At 36.4% G+C, this 18,447-nt stretch overlaps 2 protein-coding genes across 2 annotated transcripts; both read left to right on the forward strand.

The window, feature by feature from the left end:
* Positions 1-916: 916 nt before the first annotated feature.
* Positions 917-18,284, forward strand: LOC145901455 (peripheral plasma membrane protein CASK-like). Its single transcript, XM_082989148.1, has 23 exons — positions 917-1,023; positions 1,642-1,754; positions 1,980-2,085; positions 2,529-2,606; positions 3,265-3,337; positions 4,532-4,634; positions 4,953-5,125; positions 6,186-6,392; positions 6,633-6,744; positions 7,072-7,193; positions 10,824-10,979; positions 11,268-11,459; positions 11,966-12,044; positions 12,152-12,237; positions 12,718-12,786; positions 13,721-13,917; positions 14,005-14,120; positions 14,368-14,448; positions 14,786-14,866; positions 15,210-15,412; positions 15,820-15,906; positions 16,482-16,598; positions 17,003-18,284. Exons 1-23 carry the CDS (start codon positions 965-967, stop codon positions 17,060-17,062), a joined length of 2,670 nt encoding a protein of 889 aa, XP_082845274.1. The 5' UTR covers positions 917-964; the 3' UTR covers positions 17,063-18,284.
* Positions 8,425-9,161, forward strand: LOC145901613 (uncharacterized). The gene is made up of 3 exons (XM_082989355.1): positions 8,425-8,558; positions 8,751-8,907; positions 8,997-9,161. The coding sequence occupies exons 1-3, from the start codon at positions 8,425-8,427 to the stop codon at positions 9,159-9,161; spliced, it is 456 nt and encodes a 151-aa protein (XP_082845481.1).
* Positions 18,285-18,447: the final 163 nt, after the last annotated feature.

Raw genomic sequence — 18,447 nt, forward strand, 5'->3', positions numbered from 1 at the left:
AAATTTACCAAACACCTCTTGGACCATGGCATATAGTTGAAAATCACACAGGAGGCAAGAGATGTGCAACACGCCAAGTCATTTATTCGAATACATCTGTGAACATGAAATAGCGTACGAAAATTCTTAATTTACTCCCTTAGAAGAAAAACTAGAAATATCATTCCGCTGGCTGGGCTTGCACCGCCACAGACATTTTAAAAACTTCTCTTGGCATTTCGCTACGTCAAGCCCCAGGTTACCGAAGCGTAACAAAGTGTTATTGTGATGTTACAGTGCAACAGGTTTCCTGAGTCGCGAGTATAATGTTTGTGGCGGGATTGTGTTGAAGACAATACTGTAGTAAAGTTAATGGCATTTAAATGCGTGAAACTGCAATGAAGTAAGCTTTCAGTTTTCATAAGTTTGCTGACGGCAAAAAACACACTGTGCAAATATTTGCTGCATTGCGCAATTTTGTGCATATTTAAATTCTCTCGCGAAAGATTTTTTTTCGATGCTACAGCACATACTATACGACTTACGTGTGAACAATTAGTTTTCGAAGTGAGGTCGGGTTGGACACAGAATTTGAAAGCATAATTAACCTATTTTTTATCCTGGGACGTTTTGGAAGACTTAACTAATTACTCAAGTACATAGCAGGTCAAAGTATTTAAAGCAATGGCATAGCCAAATTTCTAAATTTAAGATTTGTAAGTTTTTGAAAAGATATCTTGCCATTAAGCATGTGCATCTATAAACATTGTGTTGGACGATGTTTTTAATTTGCAAAATTAAGCCCAAAACATATTTGGCCCATATGGCTTGCCCACCCAACTGGTGTAAACCATTTGTTGCCATCGTGACTTAGAAAGAATGGAAAAATATTTGTGCTGTGTCTGGATATTCAATTTATTTTTTCTTGTTCAAGATTCCACAATGTTTGTTTACATTTGAGTATAATTTTTACTTGCTTTCAATAATGGCTGATGAAGAACCATCATTCGAGGCTGTTTACGAGCAGTTTGAAACAATCGGAAAGTAAGATTGTGTTGCTGTTCAGCATATTGTACACTGTTTTTGATCAGTAAGGTTGTTTGGAAAAAATGTCGTGCGAAATTTACCAATAATCCGCGCAATATTAATTAGCTAATGCATTAACAGACGAAAAAAACGTTATCGTCCACGCAATCAACGATCGCCGAAACAAAATCCTCCGCTCATAAAACATACTTTCCAATCTGGGTTGTAACTAACAAAAAGCACATTTGTCACTAAATAAATATTAACAGAGTTTTGTCTTACTTTTTGTAAAATTTTATCTCAATAAATTTACCATCCTATTTATCAGCTACAGAAATAATATCACCTTCCAATGAAATTTTAATTTACACTGATCATTCCTGTGGAAAATTTGAGTAAAAAACAACCATTAAAAAGCAATAGCATGTTTTTACTTCTTGAAATCCACCTAACCAGCAACAATTCTTTCGCGTGACTCATGTTAACCTTTAATTTCAATTTTTTCAATGTTACTATAACAACTTCGTGACAACGCTTCTGGTTTTAAAAAACATGTTTCGCTTTTTATTAAGCATCTTCTGAAGATTGTTCAATGTATAAGTACCAAAAATTGTTAACCAATTATTTTTTATGTAGAGGTCCATTCAGTGTTGTGCGACGATGCATTCACCGTGCTACGAGACAGCAGTTTGCTGTGAAAATTGTTGATGTTGCACAATTTACTGCAAGCCCAGGATTAAGTGCTCATGGTAAATCAACTTTGTACTCATGTAAACTAAATGCTTGTATATCCTACTTGTATATATATAAACAAAAGTGCCTTGATGCAAATATTATAGTCCGCCCTATAGGAATACGACCTTCAATGTCCATGCATGTGTTGTTGTGACCTATTCTACTTACCCATTGATAAATTTGTTGTTTTTATGAAGATTATTTCCATTAGTGTTTTATTTTGCCTGTTGCTGTTGTAGATTTGAAGCGTGAAGCAAGCATTTGTCATCAACTGAAACACCCCCATGTTGTTGAATTGGTTGAAGTGTATAGTTGCGACGGTCTTCTGTACATGGTTTTTGAATAGTGAGTTGAGTGCTTTAAGCTTGTCAAGTGTGATATGAGCCACATTATCTATTCGGTTTGTTGCTGTAATATTAAAGTTTGTAACTAAACGAGTTTTATTTATACAATGCATATAAAGAACACCAAACTACATTAATGCATGCAGCAAATTGCTAATTTTGATGCATAAATGCTTTATAAAATGTTTCCTAATTGTTGCAGTTATGTGTAAATATATATTTGTGTGATTAAACATTATGTTGTTACATAATATTTTCTTCACAAACCAAAGCCTCCCTTGCAAGTTGCAAGATTACTGAGGATATATTGTAGCAATTAGCTATAATACATTGTAGCAAAGCAAAATATATCCCTGACAATTAGAGGAATATTAGGGCACATGCATGCGTTTATAAATCAAGTAATCCATTTTAATTGGACTAAAACGAGATGTATGTTTTCAGCATGGATGGAGCTGATTTGTGTTTCGAGATTGTTAAGCGGGCCAACATGGGATTTGTCTACAGTGAAGCAGTCACGAGGTAACAAATACTTTTGTTTTATGTTGTCCTGCAAAGCTTGTGCAAATTCTTTACCCCCCCCCAACATCCAGACACCATGCTTTTTGACACAAAAACGTCTGCCAACAGTTTTCATCCCATGCATTGCACTCCTTATATTCTGAATACACCAAAACCAAGTAACCCAAATTAATAAGGTCTGACAGTGGCTGCAATTCATAACCCAACGCAACGAAAATGGCTCTGTTTGGCAATCCAATGCTCATAGATATTTATGAAGTGCTTCTATCACAATTTTGCACCCACAGGGCATGTAGGTGAACCAGAGTTCAACATTGGATAGAATTGAATTAAGTCATGTCAATTCTCAGTCCCTACAGACTAGAACATGACTAGTACATGAGTGAGAAGGCTATTTATTGCACAATTATCAGTGTTAATGGGGGCACATTGTTCCCAAGAGGCAAAATTTATGACAAGGGCTATTTCCTCGACAGAAGGATTCGATGTGCCATTCAATCATTTCCAAGCACCCCATCATAATATTTTGCACATGTATGTCCTCTTAAATATGAACAGGAAATGTCACTAAAACGTACACGGCTACTGGCGGTTATAAATATAACATATAAAACCACAGATTTTGACACTAATTAACACTTGATGTTGTTGCATTTAGCCATTACATGCGTCAAATACTGGAAGCCCTGCGGTATTGCCATGAACAGAATGTTGTGCATCGTGATATCAAGGTATGTTTGGCAATTTCCTTCTTTTAATCCGACCCCTTTTTTAAAACGGATAATTCACACAATGGGAAAGTTGTGGCTATTTTAATAATTGATCAACTCTACTTGGAACTTAGAATTCCTGTGTGTTAGCCAAATTCCAGGGATTTGATCTGACATATTGCGATGAAAATAGCTTTTAATGACGACACATAGTATTACTATTTATGAAGATACAAGTAGTAAATCGTATCTGTATTACTATTTATTGTGACAACTCTTTAACCAACAGAGGTACAAAATAATTTTTAGCTGCCAAACTTAATTGATTTGCAAAACACAAATTACATGACCTAGTAGATATGTTGAAACAGAGGAACAACCACAATATGTTGTTCACAGCATGGGATGGCATTGCATGGTTGTGTCATTTACATGGGGTTTTAATTATTAATCTTTTAAAAACAGAACTACCAGTTTACCATGAAACTGTAATCTTTTAAACTTCATACTTTAGTTTTTCAATGTAAAAATCAGTAGAATTATCAAATCCGTAAAACTACAGTCTAAACTTAAAAAAGAGTGTTTTTTGTAAAAGAGAAGCAGTGTTTGCAGTATTAAAAAGTTATAAAATATGTGGACAGCCCCATAGATTTTATGGATGAATTCAAAGCTAGGCACCTCACAGTATTAACTAAACATTTTGTCCCCCTATATCAATACCTGACAGATGGGTTGTAACTTACACTACACTCTTGTTTGTCCACGCTTGCTGTCCACCGTCTTAATGTTGCAACACACGCTTAGTACAAAACTCAGACTAAAGTCAGTGCTTATATATTTTTTTTCCACAACATAAGATGGCTCATTTACCATTCCAAGCCGCAAAATGATTTTGCTAGTGCAGAGAAAAATCTTACTGTACATATAAACTAAAGCCACCAGTTGATCTTTTACTCGATGACCATAATTTTAGAGGAACAACCCAGTATTTCATGTCTTATGCAATAAACGATATGTTTAGTGCAAGTGTAAAGAAAAATCTTATTGTACAGAAGTTTAAACTAAAGCCAATAATTGTTCATTTGCACCCATAACCCTAGAAATTTCAACATAGTATTTCATGTCTTCAGTTATAAAATGTCTGTTTTTTATGAGTGTCAACTCTCTATGAGTGTTTACTCCACAGAGAAAACTAACTGTATCTCTGTATTGCAGCCACATTGTGTCCTACTTGCATCAAAAGAAAACTCAGCCGCCGTAAAGTTAGGAGGATTCGGTCTCGCAACTCAAATAGAAGACAATGGATTTATTACCGGAGGTTTGTAATATTTCAACACTGCACACAAGTCTTGCAACATGCTGCCATATATAACATGTACATTTTTTCTTTTTAAAATGAATAATGTGTTCCTATTTTTAAGATCTATTGTATAGTATTTAAAATGTGCATCTTTAATGGAGATGCTGCGTACTAACAATGAAATTATTTAATTTATTTTTCCCAGTTTCGACAAGTTTAGTTGCCATTCCATTGCATCTTCATTAAAGTTTTTAAAGTTGGATTTTGTCCCAATGCTGTTTAATGTACTGAGCATAAAGACTGCCCACAACCAAGTATATACCTTTTCCTACACAGATGTGGGTACCCCACATTTTATGGCTCCCGAAGTTATGAAAGGGGAACCGTACGGGAAACCCGTGGACATTTGGGGTTGCGGAGTCATGATGTTTATTCTTGTCAGCGGCAGTTTACCTTTCTATGGAACCCGACAACGATTATATCAATCAATCACAGAAGCTAAATATAAGGTAGATGTTTCCGCTTACTTACTTTGTATGATCATGGTATGCTTGGGATAAGGCTTATTATAACTGTACAATGTATATGTGATAAACCTTGAACTATTGGCACTGTTGAAAAAGGCTGATTTTCAGAAAAGAACAGTTTAGTATAAAAGGGCTTATATACAGCTTACTGCACAATCATACGTTTTATGTGCAAAAACAACCAAAACCCAGTATTTATTCTATTTATAAATATTTTTGACAATGAATAATGTAATAAATGCGGTTAGTGCATTTAACTTGCCATGCAATTACTTTAAATTTCCCAAACTTTTGTGTCATCTATTTTTGCAAAACAAGCTCACTACTACCCCAACTATGGTCAGTCATGACTGTGGACCAGAGGCAACTTTCCTCAGAAATTGCCTCATTGTTAGATCGTTGTGTCAGCTCAGGCCCATTATGTGGTTCTCTGGACTGTTTTGATACGAGGAAGTTCTTTAATGGCTTTAGTTCTGGTTCCTTGCGATCACCTGATAAAGATTAATAGCCACTAGTACTGGAAGGTAATGGGCCATTTAGGATACGCACTAAAGGTGGAAATTCTTGAAGCATCCGGTGTTGCACAAACTAGTTTGTGGGCTAAAAAAAATTCAAGTTGGGAGTAACAACATTGTAAAAAATGTTAAAATATGTGTTTCAGGTTGCATGTTAAAAAATTAAAGTTTGTTAGGACTTCTTTCATATGTATAGATGTGTGGCACCGATGCACAATAAGAACAACAACAAAACCTAAACCTTTAACTAAACTTTCCTATTTTTCTGCAGACTAATTAACATATGTATAAAATAAGTAATACCATGCTTTCACATAGCAAGGCAGGATCGCTGCGCAGGCCCTTTAAATTTGGCGATCACAAGGTTCACAAGGCTTCGCAGCCAATCTGGATCAGCCACTTTTCGCAATGCTTTGGCTACGAAGCATTGTGAACCATGTGTATAAAATGTATTTTTTTTCATTTGAAAAGTGTGAAAAATTTGTGCTGCTTTTACACACATTATTAAACATCAATATTTTACTCAGATGAATCCAAAGCAATGGGAATCGATTAGCCCCTCCTGCAAAGATCTCATCCAACGAATGTTGACCCTTGACCCCAATGAACGTATCACTGTGTTCGAGTGCCTTAACCATCCTTGGATTAAAGAACGCGATCGCTACGCCCCAAAAGTTCATCTAACTGATTCCGTTGAGCAACTCAAAAAGTTTAATGCAAGAAGAAAACTGAAAGTAAGCCATTGGCCAAATTTTAATTCAGCTTGTTTTTGTAGTTGCTATAATAAAAAGGAAACTGCGACAAAGCTTTAGTAATGCACATAGGGCTGAAAAGTTTGTTATGGAATTTAACATTTTATTTATTATTTCACGGACCTCAAGGAAAAAAACTACAGCCATTACAAGCTCATGCAAATATATCTTGTAATGTTGTTTTTGTATCGGGTATAAAAATATTTAACTATTGTTCTCCAGGGTGCTGTGCTGGCTGCTGTGTCCAGTGTCAAATTCACCTCCTTCTACAGTGACCCACCACTAGACGGCGACGATGCTTTGTTGTTTGAGGAGCAAGATCCAACTTCATCCGGTAGGGGTCGAGCTTATTGTTTTCAGTGTTGTTTGTTATTTAATTGACAAAACATTTTAGGTAGAGAAATTAATTCAAACCTCCCAAAACCCATCAATTATGTTGCAATCATAAACATTCTAAACACAGTCAATATGCATTTTATGTGCTTTGGTGCAGCCAAAGTTAAGAAACTTCCATCACAACATAAAACTAGAAAAAAGTATACAGTGTTGTACAGGTTTTTAAAATGCATGACATAATAAAGATATTCAAATGTTTGGATTGTGAATATGTAATTGCTGTAGATTATTCTCAAAAATATTATTCAATAATTGTTTGCTGCAGGTGCGGTTGCTCATGTGCTTGATAGCTTAGAGGAAATCCACGCCTTATCAGATGGTGCAGAGAACGACCTTTCATTCCTACAGAGTCTCCTTGATGACAAGTCGTTGTACAGCATGCTTGAGGTATGTTTTTGTGGTTATTCCTATCGCTGCCAATGGTAGCTTCCATACTGTGCAATCATGCTTGCTTTGAACAAGAAACGCTGTACATAAACCAGTGCACATAATTTTCACTAAAGCAATAAAATATTCACACTTTGATTTGTAACTTGAGAATGGAAAAGGGTGAATGAAAAAAAGCTTTAACTATTTGCAAACTGATATTTACAATTAATGTGTTATCTTAAAACTATCAAGATAAAACAAAATAAGTGTGTGTAAAAAAAGATATCAGAATACTGGATTTTATAAGCTTCATAGCTCGCTGGACAGGAAGGCATATGTCACATGTGTTTATCGGACATTACACAGTACATGAATCTTGTGGCAGTTAATTTTCCACTTAATGTTAATCATTAACTAGGTCTGTGCCTGGTTTTACTTTTTTGTCAACGTCTCACCTCCATGGCAGGTGCATGATTTAAGGACAGCCAACTATGCTCATCAGTGGTGTAATAAAGATGTGATGCAGATATTTATTGTTATACGTGTAAAGAGACATTGCTACCTGCTCAGTGTGACTGTGATTGGAGTTGCAGAAATATTTTCTTAATGTTTAGTGCAGAAAGATTATTCTAGTTTGAAGAGTAATGTGTGTGATTTGTTTTCAGTGGAAAATTCCCTTGTTGTTGAGAATGTCAACAACCTTTTTTATATTTGAGCCTGACATGTCATGTTGTATCACCACAAATGTTTTTGATGCTTCCAGAATAATCAATTTAACGGAGGGTAACATGATTATGCAAGCAGTGCAATCAAATGAGGCCCTTCTCTCACTTGTGTTTATGTAAGCTGTGTGTCACATGTCTGGTCACATTTATCTGATAGCGCATACCACATGCAAAAGCTGCATGCACAGCAGCCCAACCTGTGATAATTAAATCATCGAACTCCCTTTACACAAAAGATTTATAAAGGCCACACGCAGCACCATACATACAGAGACTTACCTTAGACAAAGGATATTTTACAGAACAAAGAGTTGGTCAGTGTATGACTTATTTGAAATTTACGTTAAAGTTTATTTTTGAATTTTTGCAAGAATGGAAGTTATGTCAGGTATGTTTTGGGCAAGTTAGCTTTGTACATTTCTTCGAGACAAATTTTTTTGTCAACTTTACTTTCTTTCGAGGCAGAAACTAGCAGACAAACTGTTACATCTGCAGCTAGTTGTTAGAAAGTTTTGTTGCAAAGAATGGATGTGAAAGTTGAAAAACACCGATCTGGAAAACATGGTTTTGATGGAACATTTGGATTTGAGGATTCATTTATTCGGAGATGGGAAAGTGCCAAAAAATTGACTCAGATTTATGCTGAAACCCCTCACAGGTTAGTTGGTGTATACTTATTTATTTTCTGTTATGGAAATGTTTAGAAAATGTGATTTGTTTGCAAACTAAAGAGAACAACCAACAATATACCATATTTTTTGTGATTTTTGTGCTATAGCCCTCTTGTAAAATACCAGCTACCATTTTTCACTTGTACAAAATCTTGAAAGCTAATTATACCGAATTCCAGGTACCGACAATCACCTTCACTTCAACGTAGTATGTCCCCAAAATACACTGGTAGAAAAATTGAAAAACTTACTAAACAGCAGACACTACCTGTTGATAACACTGAGTCCCTCCTGGCTGAGCAAAGAGTTCCTTTGTTGAGAAACTCTCCATGGAAAGTAAGTATGTAAAAATGTTTTATTACACTAAAGTAAATTGTAAGAGCGAATGATTGAATGGATAAAATTAATTTGAGATTATATTACAGACCAGTAGTGACGATGAAAACGCTATAATCAGCAAACCACCAATTCCACAACAAGTCACCAATCTCCAGAATAAAGAGTTACCAAAAAATACTCCACTGGGCGGCAGTACAGATAGTTTGCCCCCTCCACCAAGTCCACGATCTTTAAAAAGAAGCTTGAATTAGCCACCACAGCTTGGGTTCAGAAAATTTGTCATTAAAAATTAACAAAACTATTGTTGTTTGTCATTTTTATGCGTTGTTTATGTTTGGATTTTGTTTGTACGTATTGTTTTTTTGTTTTTCGCAAATTGTTAGTTTGAAAGTTATGTAGCAATAGGTGTATCTAAATTTTTTGCTTTTAATTCTTGCTGGGCAACTGCCTGAACCAAATTTCAACGGGATTAATTGGAAGCATGCCCCAGTTTTAATTTGGTTTTAAACCCAGCTTAATATAACGATTTTAAAAGTTGAACGATTTAAATTGTCATTTACCAACAAAACAAGCCTATTGGTTTAAAGAACACTGTATAGTCACCACAAGGTGGAAGTCTTTGTCTGGCCACTTAGTGAGCAAGATCATAACATGAGACCTAAATAGGTCCAAATAGTAGCTCATATACTTACTGTTTTTAAAAAAATATTTACTATTAATTTTATTTACATTAGGTTATGTCTTTATTAAAAAGCGTCAAAACTTTGTCAAATATAATGGTTAAATTTTTTTTAAAAAACTTCAGGATCATCATTTACATTTCTCATGAATTTTCCTCATATTTTATCATTCCAACAGAAAACCAATTAAAAAGTTTTGCAAATCTTGTCCATTTGATTTAAAATTGATGCATACTCATTTTGTTTCTTGTGATGCTTTTGTAAAAAAATGCAATACATGTCTGCTCCATAGCGTTAAGTGTTTTTTTTTAACAAATATTTACAGTCATTTCCTGCAATAAATCAATAAGTATCACCTATAATTGTTTTAAAAATCAGTACACCTCAATCAATACACTTTTTCCGCATCATCATTAAGTTAATGAAAACCATCTCTCTTGGGATCAGATTTCCAGTAATGAGCGTCTCCCAACCGATCACTTCCTCCTCAAACGCTAGTAGGTAAATGAGGATACCTCATTGCTTTTCTGCATCAAGTCTTGAAACGTGGCTGCTCAACAGCCAATGTATAGCGTTTGTGCATTTATATATGGCTAAATATGGACATTATCTGTTTAAAATATAAAAAAATCATCAGGTTTATGTGTGCCTGGAATGTCTAATTGGTTTCTGCATCTTTGCAGCAAAGAATAGTTTTTGTTTTGTCAAAACAAGCAAATGTTTAATATTTGAGGTAGATTTTGCAGAAGTGAAAAATGAATTATCGAAAGTTGTACTCAAAAGTTCGAAGACAAGTTAAACCTTTGTTAAAAAGGTTGAAAGTTAATAAGAGAAAGCCTAAAATTAAAGCATGTCACAGCGTTACTGAAGTCATACATAGACAGTTCAGGAATGGACAAATGAATGAGATTGCCCAGTGCTTTCACTTCCACCAGGTATTTTCGTCAAGTATTTTTGCCATATTTTAACCATTAATACAACAAACAAATACATCAGACTTGGTCTTGATTGCAAAACAAAAACTGTTGGTGTAGGTTTCTGCGTCTCAAACAAATATGTCTCTAGTTAGCCTTTCGTTTGCAGAACTAAAAGCTGAAATTGTTGTGTCAAAACATTGTTTCGTACCAAGTTTAATTTATTTAAATGTGTGGTTTTACCAGCCACACAATATAATTTACACACAGACAAGCTGAAATTCACAAAATTTTATGTTTGTTTTTCATGTATTTATAGTTGTACGACCGCATCAACACAAAAAATCAGGGCAAGAAGGCAGTGCCACCTAGTGACTCCGTTAATCGAGCAAGGGAAGTCCTTTCATCGTTGAGCAGCTGCGGCAGTTCTTCAACCCTGGAACTCACTGCACTTCTCACACAACCACATATGAAGGTGGGTGTTGTGTTGGTTTGAAGCAAATATGCCAGTAATCACTATTACACTGATGGTCAACATGCCATGTACAAACCGAAGTTATAAATAATTGATTTGCCAAAAGGTATTTCTGGGAATTGAATTGATTTGAGTCAAATAACTTATGACTTTTTTTCTATTTTTATAACTTTCTAATGCGGGTTTGCAGTTTGTACTGAGTTTTGATCAAAACTATCTGTAAAAAAGTTACAGTGAAAAATTTCTGGGATTTTAAATTTCTTGCACCACTGTGTTTGTTCAAAATAGGGGCTGCTCCAAGCGCACGATGTGGTTGCTCATGAAGTTTACACCAACGAATCGCCACAAATCACACCTTCCACTAGTGGGCAGAACGTGCAGAACGGACTTCCCGCCGAGGAGGAAGTGAAGCAGAACGGAGGGGAAATCACCACGAGAGTGCGTCTTGTCCAGTTTATGAAAAATACCGACGAACCTTTGGTAAGTTTCTTATGTATTCCACACGCGTTTTTAGGCTAAAATTCGGAGAATTTCGTGTTCCACGCGTGACAAATATGAAGGGGCCCCTCGAGTACCTTCGTCAACACGGGTTTTTCCGCGTCGTTATAAACCTAATGAGGGTGATCTCTCTTGGGATCAAATTTCCCTAATCAGCGTTTTCACTGGATCGTTTCCCCGTTGTCGATAATATGTAAATGAGAATAACCTCACTGTTTCCTGCACTAAGCCTTGCAGCGTGCTTGTTTAAAAAATAATGTAACACAGTTTGGGATAACACTTACAATTGCATTTTAGGTTTTGTTTGATAAATTTAAAATAAAACGTCACTTGCAAAGCAATTAAAAAAAAACTTTTTTGAATTTAGAAATCTCATTCAATTTGAGCTTAACATGTGGCAAAAGTGAAGAAGTTTCTTGTAAATTATGAAAGTTTATCATTTTTTTATATTTCGGTCTTGCTGAATATCAACCCTTTGTTGCTTCCAGGGAATAACCTTGAAAATAAATACTGAAGGTCATTGTGTTGTGGCACGCATCATGCACGGTGGAATGATCCACAGACAAGGTAAACACCGCTTTCTATTCTTTGCATAAGTTTCCGATATTCTACCGTAACTTTGTAACATTGTGCCAAGCACCTCGTTTTTAAACCCTGTTCCCCCATCTTCGTAGGCACCTTGCACGTCGGGGACGAGATTCGCGAAATAAACGGAGTAAATGTTGGAAATCAGACGATCGACAACCTCCAAAAGATGCTCGTACGTTACTTGTCGAACACACAAATTTATAGTTACAAAATATCTTTAGCTTGTATTTGTTTCGATTTTTTGACGTTGGTTTTCTCCGAATTCATCTAGTGTTTGTGTAGTTTGGACATTGCTTGCTCGATGGATATAATGAGTTTCCTACTATAATTGCGCCTAAAATGAGGCGCGTTGCGATTTTTAACTCGATTAAGGTCTATGTATTTTTGTTTTTTATCTATCCCGCTATACTTTTAGACCTTAAACTTTTTGAATAGTTGTATCTTAGTCTGGTTCCAACGTTGTATCTATTTCAATACAATAAAAACGTTTTCTTCGAGACATCAATCCAGCAATACTTCGTGACACAAGTGGAAAAAAGTCAAATTCATAATATTAAACAATCTTGTGTCTAGTATTTATTTCAAGACAACCACAATTGGTCCATAACTACTGAGTGTTCCCTTGCCCTCATCTGTTGTAATTTCTCTACAGAAAGAGGCGAGAGGAAACATCACGTTTAAGATCGTGCCTAGCTACCGAAGTCCACCCCCTTCGTGCGAGGTAAACATCAAACTAACATTTATAATCAGGTTTATTATCTGCCTAAACCCAAGAATCAGTAGGCTTTGCGTTGACTCTTTACGTTTTTGGGGAGTTTGAGAGCAGATCTTGGATTTTAAAGATTAAACTGTCCGAGTTTGCTGAATTCATGATAAATTGAGCACCGCTTCTAAAATAAACCAGAAAATCTATTAAATAAGCATGAAGCGGTAACACTGCTGGTTAAACACCAAGTTTGCTTAATTAGTGGTCAGAATGTTGTCAAAGATTTTTGTAGCCGTACATTTTGTGAACTATAACTATATGGGGCCGAATTTTCCAAGCCTGTTTTTTTGTTGTTGCCCACTGGTTAAGTTTATGAACGGGGAAGATGTTTTCAAGCAGGTATGACGTCATGTTTGTTGTGACGTGACCCTTGTACTTGTTTAATTTGACACATATCTGTTACTAAAGTCTAAGCTTGTCTTGATAAACAGCTCAATTTTAAACTTCTTGTTGTGAAATGCAAATTCCTTATTGCTGTCTTGTGGTGCAAATTCATTATACCTTGTACGAATCATTTGGAATCTTCATCCATCCATTCATCTTGTCGTGTGTTTGTCATTAACCTATTGTGTAGATGCGTTTCTTTTTTTACCTTTAATTATAAAAAAAAACCTAATAGGTATCAGAGCATCACAAAAGTTACCTTAAGTAGGTCGTATCGGGAGAACTTTCTGTATAAGTAGATTAAAAATCCAATTATTAAATACATTGAGATCCAATTATTTAAACTCCAATCATTCCACTTCATATCGCGATAAACTGCTTGGCTTAATCAGCCATAGCAACGATTCTTAACGGCGTTTTGATTTATTTTATTTAATCTCTCAACATTGTAAAAAGTCACTTTCTGCATTGAACATATTTCATGAGTTACCCGCATTACCCACAGATATACGTCAAAGCTCAATTCGATTACGACCCTCGGTCTGACGATCTCATTCCTTGCAAAGAAGCCGGAATTCGCTTCAATACAGGAGATATATTACAAGTTATCAGCAAGGACGACCACAACTGGTGGCAAGCAATGGTAGCTGATGATCCTGGCCAGAAAGCGGGACTTGTTCCGTCGCCGGAGCTGCAAGAATGGTTCGTTTGTTTTTTATTCTGGCTGTGTTTTTGGTCACTGATGGTGAAGGTCAATGTCACTAAACTGGGAAGTCTTGCTTCAAACAGGAGGGTCGCATGTCTTGCCATGGAGAGAGCGAAGGAGCAACAGAACTGCGGAAACTCGTGGTTCGGGAAGAAGAAGAAACCACAGAAAGACAAATACCTCGCAAAACACAACGCAGGTAATGAGTCGTATAATTCTCTAACCATGGTTCTCAAACTTTTGGGCGTGCAACGCTCCAACTATAAATCTATTAGGACAATTTATTTCTATTTTTACAATTTTTAGTCGACGAAGGCTATGTTATTTTCCTCTATTTCTTCGCCAAACTAATTTTTTTGTTTAAATTGTTGTGTGACGGCCTTGGAACCTCACGATAAACAATTTGGGGTCCACTGTACTAACCAGTATTTCCAATATGTTTTTAGTGTTCGACCAACTTGATTTGGTGACGTACGAAGAAGTTGTGAAAGTTCCGGCGTTCAGAAGGAAAACATTAGTTCTGTTAGGTCGGTTTCTACTTTGTTTTCTGCTTTACGATTCTCGAAAAAACCTCTTTATCGACAATTTGCGAAAGAATTGCAAGGAAAATGTTATTCCTTTTGCTTCAATTTTTATTCGCAAAGACCTAACCGTTTCCATCTATTTTTATGGCAGGGCGCCGTTTTTATGGTAAAATAAGTTTTGCTGATACACTGCTCCGATAGGAATCCAGCGGCTGGTGTGAGCCAAATATTTATAAGAACTTATGTTTAGTAATCACTTATTTAAGGTTGTTTTGCTTTCACTATTGCTTACCTGTTAAACTGTACTAGCCCTAACCCCGCCGTTGTTGGTTTATGACAGGTGCGCATGGTGTTGGAAGACGTCATATCAAGAATACACTGATCGCCCAACACCCTGGAAAGTTTGCCTACCCTGTTCCACGTAAGTTGTGTTTGAAAAACTATTACAGCCGAGCATAAAAGCATTTTGTCAATTACACAGATACTTATACTATATGCTTGTTTCAACACCAAACTAGAGCCGAGTATATTACACAAACACATGTTTAATGTATAGGGTTTAATTAAATCCATTTTAACCATTAAATACATAAGCTAAAAGCCGCAAAACATTGTTTTTGTACCATTTCCCATTATGGCATTTAAGGACCTCAACCGTTTTCCTGCCGTTATTCAAAATAATGTCTATTTTATTATAGGAGCAAATTTCCTCTAAAATACCTCGAAATAAATTCGTCAATCCATCCATGTCTTCATTTCCACAGACACGACGAGGCCTCAACGGCCAGAGGAACAAGCTGGCGTCAATTACTATTTCACCACCTACGAGACCATGATGTATGAAATCAAAAACAATTTGTACTTGGAGTACGGAACGCATGAAAACGCCTGTTATGGAACGAAACTGGACACGATAAAAAAAATCCACCAAGACGGGTTGATGGCCATTCTCGACGTTGAGCCTCAGGTTTCTGTTTATTACGAATATGTGTAGTGATTTTGAACGACCAACAGTGTGTCCACTTTTAATATAAAAAAAAAACTAAAACATTAGCGCTGCTGTTGCGAAATATATATATTTTTAAGTGGAGGGGCGTCAGCGTTTTCATAAAAAAAATGATAAAAAAAAACAAAAACGAAACACGCAGATTCTTAGAACAGGAACAGATATTAGGATATATGGACATTCCCACTCAAAATGTTAACGCTCCCACTTACATTTGGAACAGTTTGGTCTGCTGTTTTATTCACAGACAAATCTGCTTCTAACCGCCCACATACGCAGGTTATTACAAATGCTGCTGTTGTTACGAAATATTTGAACATTTTTGTGTGATTTTCACTGATTTTCAAACTTGTCTAAATTTATTCCAGGCTCTGAAGACGCTCCGCACGTCCGAATTTTCTCCGTTTGTTGTCTTCATTTCGGCGCCTGACGTCACTACCACGTCACTGGAAGAAGTAAGTTCACTTTTTGATACACTTTTTTTCTCGCGTGATTACGCCCGCCTGCCCTATAGCTTTGCGCCATTTCTTGATCCGAAAAAAAAGAATTGGTTTGCGCATGAAAAAACAACGCAAACTACTACATCGTATATTTGTGATTTAGGGGATTATTCCGGAATAAAATGCATGGAAAAGCACAGTGACCTCTTACAGAGTCAATGAACATGAATTTCGTTAGGCCTACATAGATAAAGTATCTGTAGTTAATATTTGGGAAACAATTAGTGGTGTTGTACGGATATATACTTAATGGAAACATGTATTGGTAGTTTTTGTGTCAATGTTTGGTAAATGTCCCTCCGTCAATATATTTTTTCTTATTTTTTTGCAAACAAGGATCCCACTTGGCAGAAACATATTAAAGTAAGTGGAAATATGAGGTTAGGTGTAAGCACCATACAACTTACAGTATGTGCAAAATTTAGCCAAATGATAAGGCTTCATTTCTTGTTCGTATGGTTTTTCTTTCGAACGGTCGTGTTGCCCATAAATAAACTGTTTCTTTCAGTAATAAAATGTTGTTTCTTCAGGATGAGAGCCTGGAAAGATTGCAGCGTGAATCCGATTTACTCAAAAATGCGTATCAGCATTACTTCGATCTTATCATCATAAACAACAACATTGACCAAACCATCACCGTGCTTGAGGTATTCGCACTTTCTCCTGTACCCCGTGGTTGTATTTGACTGCTTGTATACTTGATTTGTACTTCTCCATACCCCAGCCTTTATGTCCTGATTGGACTCATTAGAAAATGATTGTGACGTAACAAGTAGGAAGGGCCAAAAACCGCCAAAAATTTGACGATAAATTTAACGAAAACGGGAAAACAGAAAAAAGCGAATATTCGTAAAATTTAATGAAAAGGCTCATGCACAGACCCCCTAAAACCACCCCACTGGCCACTTTGATGTCCGTGAAGTTTGAAACCACTGCCTTACACCGAAAAGCTCTAAAAGTGTCTGTTTTTGAAATTGTCAAATAATTCTTGTATATGTGAAGTTGATGGCGAAATTTCCTGCAAGTAAAACTTTTCATTTTCTTCTCACAGAACGCAATCGAAGAAATCGCCTCAATGCAACAATGGGTTCCAGTGTCCTGGGTGTATTGATACAGATCAATGCACGCGCACGCCCTGCGTCTTCCTTTTGTGATTTCTATCCGACTCAATACCTTCAATTTCTTCTCCGCCGATGGCGCCAGAGCGCGACTTTGCTGCTTTCGTCACGCATCATTGATTCTTTATCATTACCTATTATTACGATGATGATGACGTACACCGTTGTTTTATGGGTATCTGATGAACGTCTGTAAATTTGACAATTTGTGCGACATCTGATTGGTTGACGTGGAAATGTGAGCTGACCAATCGAGGGCAGCCACTCGTCACCACGTATCTATTTAAATGAAGCAAAAGCCTAATCCAACTATCACATACAGATCTGTCGTATTGGTTTGTGATTGGTTGATTTAAAATCGCCGTACATCATAATGTTGATCTCTCAATCCCAAGTTTGTCGTCACTGCTTGAAACAACGTGTACTATATATGATATGTTTGAAACAACATCGGGAGCTCTCCTAACTGTCTGTCTACGATGTCATTGTTCTTCTACTGTTATGCAATAATTGTTGTGGTAGTTATGGAAACAGTCTTAAGTTTCAGTCTTGTGGGGTGGCTCTTGAAATAGTCACCTGCGATGGCACACGACGCATAACTTCAGCCAATATGCTTTAAAGTTGATTTGGTTTTGATTATTGTCAACTAATCGCTATCATACATTAAAGCTTACCTAATACGACCAGAAACAAATAAAAATATATCCTATAATGTTTATTTTTTGCTGAAATATAATCGGCATCCTGTTCAGCACCGGATGATGGCGTGATCATTTTGAAAGGTCATGTTTTAATTCCGCGATGTGTCGGTGTCTGATTTTCTAAATGAAAAATCTTCTACACCATGTACGGTTACATTTTACATTATGTTGCATATTTGGACCGTAGTCCGAACTGGCTCCTGTAAATAGCCAATATGCCAGTAATTTTTGTAATAATTGTGTAGCAAAATCATTTTTGTATGATCCAACACTTCGGTATACAGTGTGCTTCGTTAATTTGACCCATTGTGCGATATTTTCACCTGGGAGTGCTTTTGCTCCCCTTACCCTCCCCGTCGTGCTTATGTCCTTGCCAAAATCCCTTTGCCCGATTTTGTCGTCCGGTGACTCTTGTTTCACACCGTTTCGTGTACATTTGTTTTATTCAGTATTCAGGCGCAATCGTGGGTGTGTGTGAATCTAATGAAAAATATAATTTTATTAGACCTCTGTATGTGGCGGTGGAATTTCAAACAGGACGAGGCCGGACTTCCCAAACCCCTTCACCCACGACTCTTTTTCAGGTCGAATGATTTATTTGTAAAAAAACGACTAAATATCTTCTGCAACTCAAGAATATGCAATGAAACACGTGTTTCGGGTATTGATTGCAATCG

Source organism: Ascidia mentula, chromosome 5, assembly GCF_947561715.1.
Source record: "Ascidia mentula chromosome 5, kaAscMent1.1, whole genome shotgun sequence".
NCBI classification, from domain to species: domain Eukaryota; kingdom Metazoa; phylum Chordata; class Ascidiacea; order Phlebobranchia; family Ascidiidae; genus Ascidia; species Ascidia mentula.

Bases quoted from the DNA above. Each gene is read 5' to 3' on its own strand.
- LOC145901613 (XM_082989355.1), top strand. From the start codon at position 8,425: ATGGATGTGAAAGTTGAAAAACACCGATCTGGAAAACATGGTTTTGAT. The intron at 8,559-8,750 runs GTTAGTTGGTGT...ACCGAATTCCAG, and splicing joins TATGCTGAAACCCCTCACAG to GTACCGACAATCACCTTCAC. The intron at 8,908-8,996 runs GTAAGTATGTAA...ATTATATTACAG, and splicing joins TGAGAAACTCTCCATGGAAA to ACCAGTAGTGACGATGAAAA.
- LOC145901455 (XM_082989148.1), top strand. From the start codon at position 965: ATGGCTGATGAAGAACCATCATTCGAGGCTGTTTACGAGCAGTTTGAA. The intron at 2,086-2,528 runs GTGAGTTGAGTG...GTATGTTTTCAG, and splicing joins CTGTACATGGTTTTTGAATA to CATGGATGGAGCTGATTTGT. The intron at 15,413-15,819 runs GTTTCTGTTTAT...AATTTATTCCAG, and splicing joins TTCTCGACGTTGAGCCTCAG to GCTCTGAAGACGCTCCGCAC.